Genomic DNA, 6,771 nt, shown 5'->3' with positions numbered 1-6,771 from the left:
TGAGTCACCTCCTCAAAAAAGGGCTGCCAGGCAGTGGTGTCGCACACCTTTAATCCCAGCACTCGGGAGGCAGAGCCAGGCAGATCTCTGTGAGTTCGAGGCCAGCCTGGGCTACAGAGTGAGATCCAGGACAGGCACAAAGCTACACAGAGAAACCTTGTCTTGAAAAACAAACAAACAAAACAAAACAAAACAAACAAACAAATAAACAAAAAACCCAACAAAAGCCACACCTTCTAGTCCTTCTCAGGGAACTGGGGATGAAGTTTTTAAACATCTGGGCCTATGGGCCATTCTCATTCACACCACCAGACCTGCCTCCTTGCTCCCTTTGCCCCAAACATCAATCCGATCAGACCAAGCAGAACAGATCTCATCTTTGCGTTGAGATCAAACCATCAGAAAATCAGTGATGTCTTCAGGGAAACACTGTTCAGAGACGGGGGTGGGGTGGTGGTGGGGTGGGTGGTGGTGGTGGTGGGGTGGGATATGTCAAAATTGAACCGAAGTCACATTGGGCAAGTGCTTGCCTGTAACCCTAACACTTAGGAGCCGGAGGCGGGAAGACTGTGACCTTAGGGCCAGCCTGGACTTTGTAGCAAGGCTCTCTGTCAAAGCCTAGAAAAAAACGGAACCACCTGGTCTACAGAGCAAGATCCAGGACAGGCACCAGAGCTACACAGAGAAACCCTGTCTCGAGAAAAAAAAAAAAAAAAATCACGGTGCCAGCCTTCTGAAGTAACTAAAGCCAAGAGAAATGGAGCAATGGCTCCTCGTATCCTCGGGTGTCTGATATTAACTGAATGCCTTCGGACCTTGATCCCTGTTTGTGACACCTTTTTCAGATACAGGCACATTAAACCTCAGGGTACAGTGTATGTGCCAAGGTCATGAGCCTGGCCTGAGCTCTGGAATGCAAAGGGAAACTAGAGGTCGAAGAGGAGGTTGGAAGTGTAGACGGAGAAGTCCGAGGAGTCAGCGGGACTTTTAAAGCCTCCACACAAGGCGTTTGTGTTTGAAGGGCTACAGGAAGTGGTGGACTTTTAAGGCACGAAAGCGGCTGCTGTCCTGTTTCGTCGTCCCCCCCCCCCCCATATCTGCAGGGGCCACCTTAAGCTAGCTCCACCTTAATTAGGCAGGCTCCACCCAGTGCGGCCATTGGGCTCAGCTAGAGGCCGGCTGGCACTGCCTCCTCCCCTTCCTAGTACTCCCCCCCTTAGCTGCGGTCTGACTATGGCCACGCTCCTGCGGGTGGCAACCCAGAGGCTGTCCCCCTGGAGGGGCTACTGCTCCAGGGGGTCACAGGTATATGTCTATGTGTGGATGGGGTCCTGGAGGGCGGGGAGCCTGGTGCGAAGTTCTCGAGGCTCTGCGACATCATCTTGCAATCTGACTAGCTCCCATTCTTTCCTCCTGCCACAGGGCAGGGCTGTAGCTCCTGTGATCTTGCCTATGACCCTTGCACCGTTCCTTCCCTGCAGGGTGGACTCAGCCAGGACTTTGTGGAGGCTCTGAAGGCAGTTGTAGGGAACCCCCACGTGTCCACCGCTCCTGCCGTCAGAGAACATCACGGGCATGATGAGTCGATGCACAGGTATCAGAAGCTGCTGCTGGGACCAGGGTCCTGGGCTGTCCTTGTCTCTTGCCACCTGTTTGGAATGTGGCGGCTTTCTCCCTAGAGAGATGTTCTCTGTCCCGATCTGCTGAGGCCCTGTCCTTGGGTCCTTTCGAAATGAGAGGGTGAGGGGATGCCACACCTTTCCAAACTTCTGAGGCCGGCCTGCCTCTAGGTGTCAACCTCCTGATGCGGTGGTGTGGCCTCAGAATGTGGATCAGGTCAGCCGACTGGCAAGCCTGTGCTACAACCAAGGTGTTCCCATCATCCCATTTGGCACTGGCACTGGTGTTGAAGGGGGAGTCTGTGCTGTGCAGGTATAGTGGGGTGTCCTGGGGTCCAGTCCCATTACACATGGCACATTTATGGCTATCTCCACCTGCCATCCTAGAGCTCTGGTATGGGGCCTCAGCCCCAGAATGGGGTTCTAGGGGCTGCTCCTGGCCTAGAGACCTAGGTTGGGCAGCCTTCTCGGCATCCCTGCTGCCAGGGTGGAGTGTGCATCAACCTGACCCATATGGACCGAATCATGGAGCTGAATACAGAAGATTTCTCTGTGGTGGTGGAGCCTGGCGTCACCCGAAAAGCTCTCAATACCCACCTGCGAGACAGTGGTCTTTGGTTTCCTGTTGGTAGGCCTGGGACTAACCTCAGGGTCCTGAGGGCTTTGGGGGGCAGTTGGGGGGATTTCAGAGGACCCCATCTTTCCCACAGGGCAAGTTTCCCAAGTTGCCCTCTCCAGCACTTTATCCTTTAGACCCAGGTGCGGACGCTTCTCTGTGTGGCATGGCAGCCACTGGGGCCTCGGGCACCAACGCTGTGCGCTATGGGACCATGCGCCACAACGTCATCAACCTGCAGGTGGTGCTGCCTGATGGCAGGCTGCTCCACACGGCGGGCCGCGGCCGCCATTATAGGTGAGCCCTGCCTGACCTTGTTCCAGGGCCTCCGGGTAGGTGAGCGATGCACGCGAAGGCCCTGGAACTCTGTCTGGAGACCCAGTGACAGTGACTCCCCTGTGCAAGGCCTATCTGGATCATTACATCACAAACGCTGTGATGACCACGGGGCTGTAGGAGATCACTCCGAGCCTGTCTTCTAGCTTTAGGCTTCGAGACAGAAATCACTCACAAGTCTTGGGCTCTTACCTACCTTATGTGTCCCTGCGCCCAGGAAGAGTTCGGCTGGCTACAATCTCACAGGACTCTTCGTGGGTTCCGAGGGGACTCTGGGCATTATTACATCTGCCACCCTGCGCCTGCACCCTGCACCCGAGGCCACCGTGGCAGCCACCTGTGCATTTCCCAGTGTTCAAGCTGCAGTGGACAGTACCGTTCAGATCCTCCAGTCTGCAGTGCCTGTGGCCCGCATTGGTGAGCCAGGGACTGGGTCAGTCAGGGTGGGTTCTACGGAAAAGGCCCCCATAGAACGCCAAGGTGTCATCTAACCAGCAACTCTCCCTGGTCCCAGAGTTCCTGGATGATGTCATGATGGATGCCTGCAACAGGTACAGCAAACTGAACTGCCCTGTGGCACCCACACTTTTCCTGGAGTTCCATGGCTCTCAGCAGGCATTAGCAGAACAGCTGCAACGTACAGGTGTGCTGGAGGGAGGGTGGAGGGTGGAGGGTGGAGGAGGGTAGCGCAGTGGGGCTTGGACTGTGCTAGTACAGGACTAAGGATCAGCCTTTCTGTTCCTACTACAGAGGCAATCACTCAGGATAACGGGGGCTCTCACTTCTCCTGGGCCAAGGAGGCTGAAAAGCGTAGCGAGCTTTGGGCAGCGAGGCACAATGCTTGGTATGCAGTCTTGGCCCTGTCTCCTGGACGGAAGGTGAGCTGGGGCCCGGGGTGGAGGTGGGATCTGCAGTTCAGCCCATACATAAACCCTTTCCTCAATCCACTACTTAACTGCATAGAGAAGGCTGAGGCTCACCAAGGGCTGGCTGAGTGGGCATGAAGACCAGGACTGTAGACTTGAACCCTGCACTCCCGACCAGTCTAGTCCATGTCCAAAACTTGGGAATTCTTCATGTGAGCCAGCTCCGGGTGCAGTGTTGAGCCCTTAGGAATTTTAAACATGAAGGAAAGTCCTCCTTATGGGGGGGTGCGCGGGGGGGGGGGGAATGGAAAGAAGGAGGCAGTCTACCCAGATAGGAAGGCTGGGCTCTGGGCAGATTATGCAGCTCAGTAGTGTGGGGTACTAGGAACCTGCATGTGGTCCAGGCTTGGATCCAGGGGAGTAGTGGAGACCTGGGCTAATGAACACACCAAGGCTAGTGGGCTAGAGGACAGATGGTTCATTCTACGGCATCAAGATCCCCTGGTCCTAAGCCTGAGCCACAGTGATCCCTTACCATTAGGTAGGAAGTGGGCGATAGGCAGAACCACACAAGCTTACCTTCTGATTCAGGCCTATTCTACGGACGTGTGTGTGCCAATCTCCCGGTTGCCAGAGATCCTGGTAGAGACCAAGGAGGAACTTAAGGCCTCACAACTCACAGGTTCTGTTCTATGTACTTGCTGTTTGGGAGGCATTGGGATTGGCCATGGCCTGGGCAAGGAGGCTAGAGATGACCAGCTTTGTTCTCTGGGTCCCCAGGAGCCATTGTTGGGCATGTGGGTGATGGTAATTTCCACTGCATCATGCTGGTCAACCCAGATGATGTGGAAGAGCAGAGAAAGGTCAAGGCCTTTGCAGAAAATCTGGGCAGGTAAGAACTGAGCCAGGGAAAGGTGGGGGTTGGGGAGGGCAGAGGCAGAGATGAACCGCTGAGGAATTCCTTCACTTGACCTCCTAGGCGTGCCCTGGCACTCCACGGGACATGCACCGGAGAGCATGGCATCGGGCTGGGCAAGAGGCAGCTGCTGCAAGAGGAAGTGGGCTCTGTGGGTGTGGAGACTATGCGGCAGCTCAAAGACACACTGGATCCCCGAGGTCTCATGAACCCAGGCAAAGTGCTATGAGGAACTTCAAACACTTGGCCCCCAGTCCATAGGAATGCAGAGCCCCTGTTGTGGACCTTCCTTTCATGTCACTGACTTTGCAAGACATAGAATGACATGTTATTTTTGCCTACCAGGTATCTATCTATCTGGGGCTCAAGGTGAAGGTGAAGAGGATGGACTTAGAGAGAGAGACTTTCCTTGATGTTCTTAGCTTTTTGCTCCAGTAGAAATCCCAGGGTGTTTCCCAGGGGAGTTTCTTCCTGGCTGGCAGAGATGGTGTGGGTCTACTCCAAGACTAAGATCAGATCCCTCTGCTGGTGTCCAGCATCATTGCGATCATCCTATACATAGGGATAGCCACACCCCTTTCTTAATCGGTTAGGAACCTTCCATTCCACATCGTTAGGCCTTCTCTTTGTCGCCCATCGCCCATGAATATGAACTCTATTTGCAGCTATGGGTGGAGGTGGATGGAGTTCGGGCTTTGGAAGAAAGCCAGTTCCAACCTCTCTGCTTTTGCTTACTTGAGGCAGAAGACCCACCTGTGCGGAGGACAATTAGGACAGCTTCCCCATCAGGACTGGGCTGGAACACTCTAGAAATGGAGATGAGATAGCCCTGTGTACCACCCCTCTCCATGGTATAATGCAGTATCCACCAACTTTTACCTTCAAGGTCAGGGTCTTACCCACTTTGGGGCCTGACAGTTTTGAGATTCCAGAGTGCTTGTCTGGAGGTACGTAGCAGTTGTTCCCCAGAAGTCCACAAGAGGGCGCGTGACACCACAAATCCAAAACAGCATTTTAGGAACAGCTGCAGTCTCTTGTACTGGTATCTGCAGTTCCCAGCCTTGGGCCACCCACCTTCCAGGGCCAGGTTGTGGGTCCCAGTCAACTGTAGCACCATCTCCCCTACTCATATGTTTTTCGGTTGAAAAAAAACAAAGAAGACAGGAAGGAGCTACGGGTTGAGGAAGCAGCAGCCTCTCGTACCCGCTGGCCCCTAACCACTCCTCCCACCATGCTCCTGGGCAGAGGGCGCCACCCTGTTACCTTGCCAGTCCAACTTCAGTTCTGAGGACCCTTCTCTGTGATGTCTGTCTCATGGTTCTCTCCCAAACCCAAACATCACTCACCAGGGAAAGAGTTTTAGTGAACCCTCCCCCAGACAAACGCTTGCCCCCCCCCCAACAACCCCTCCAATTGAGTTCTGCTGCGCAGGGCTCCCACACACCCTCCAGTAACAGGCGACTAAAGGAACTCAATAAACAGCCATTTCCCCACAATTTCTTTTATTAAAGAAACTTCGAAACATACAGAAAAGTTGAAAGAACAAGTACACTATTCACTGAAATATCAGTCGTTGAAGATTCAACAATGGACATTTTTGCCTTATTTGCTTTGTGTATTTTTGGGGGGAACCACATGGGGTTAGATTATACATTTCTTGAAATCACTCACTATATAATTCAGCATCTATCTCCTAAGAAGGACATTCTCCTATGAGCTTCAATACTATTAAATGGCTAGTAGATGGGGTTTTCAAAAGGGGCTCCTGGACCTCTCAGACTTTCTGAGCTCTAAGAGCAAAGGGGAAGAACCCATCCCTTGGCTCTTCTCTATTTTCTTCCCTCTCAGAAAGGCAGAGCAGGAGCAACATAGGATTCTAGAGAGTTGTCTGGATGGCAGGTGACAGACCCAAGTGCCACCTGGGAAGCCCAGACAAGCCTATTCCACCCTCACACCAGGCACTGGCAATCTGGGTCCAAATCCAGAGGACATGACAGCCGACAGAGGGCTTTGGTGTGCCGGGTGGGGGCGGAAGTCACTGGGGATGAGATGAGCACCTCCTGGAGAGCCGAGAATAGCACCCGGTGTGGGGCCCAGCGTTGGCCCAACTCAGCCACAGCACTGCCAAAGCAGCCGGGCTCACACAGCCAAGGTGGGCACACAAAGCCTGTCTCCAGGCCCAGGGGTCAGGCAAGGAGATCTCTTTCAGGGCTGGGCCCTGCCCCGCCAGCTCTGCTGGTAGAATTATATATAGAACAGGGAGACACAGTTGCCAGGCAGAAGCTGGAGGTGCTGGGAATAGAACAGTGCCCTTTACAGTGACAAAGTGACAGGGAGGCCTGCTGTGCGTGTGCCAGGCCTTTGGGGCAGATCCCCGACCCTCACTCAACAGAGCTGCACGACTGTGTCCCCACTTTA

The 6,771-nt window shown here is 54.0% G+C and overlaps 1 protein-coding gene across 1 annotated transcript; it reads left to right on the top strand.

Annotated features, from left to right (window-relative positions):
* Positions 1–1,163: 1,163 nt before the first annotated feature.
* On the top strand, positions 1,164–5,958 carry Ldhd (lactate dehydrogenase D). The gene is made up of 11 exons (XM_036187460.1): positions 1,164–1,305; positions 1,482–1,594; positions 1,791–1,932; positions 2,106–2,247; positions 2,373–2,532; positions 2,789–2,988; positions 3,086–3,214; positions 3,322–3,449; positions 4,029–4,119; positions 4,218–4,329; positions 4,417–5,958. Exons 1-11 carry the CDS (start codon positions 1,234–1,236, stop codon positions 4,580–4,582), a joined length of 1,455 nt encoding a protein of 484 aa, XP_036043353.1. The 5' UTR covers positions 1,164–1,233; the 3' UTR covers positions 4,583–5,958.
* Positions 5,959–6,771: the final 813 nt, after the last annotated feature.

Source organism: Onychomys torridus, chromosome 5 (genome assembly GCF_903995425.1).
Source record: "Onychomys torridus chromosome 5, mOncTor1.1, whole genome shotgun sequence".
Lineage (NCBI taxonomy): Eukaryota > Metazoa > Chordata > Mammalia > Rodentia > Cricetidae > Onychomys > Onychomys torridus.
The sequence above is the reverse complement of the archived record's forward strand: the minus strand, read 5'-3'. Positions and strand labels throughout refer to the sequence as shown.

Bases quoted from the DNA above. Each gene is read 5' to 3' on its own strand.
- Ldhd (XM_036187460.1), top strand. From the start codon at position 1,234: ATGGCCACGCTCCTGCGGGTGGCAACCCAGAGGCTGTCCCCCTGGAGG. The intron at 2,248-2,372 runs GTAGGCCTGGGA...TTTATCCTTTAG, and splicing joins TGGTCTTTGGTTTCCTGTTG to ACCCAGGTGCGGACGCTTCT. The intron at 4,330-4,416 runs GTAAGAACTGAG...TTGACCTCCTAG, and splicing joins TTTGCAGAAAATCTGGGCAG to GCGTGCCCTGGCACTCCACG.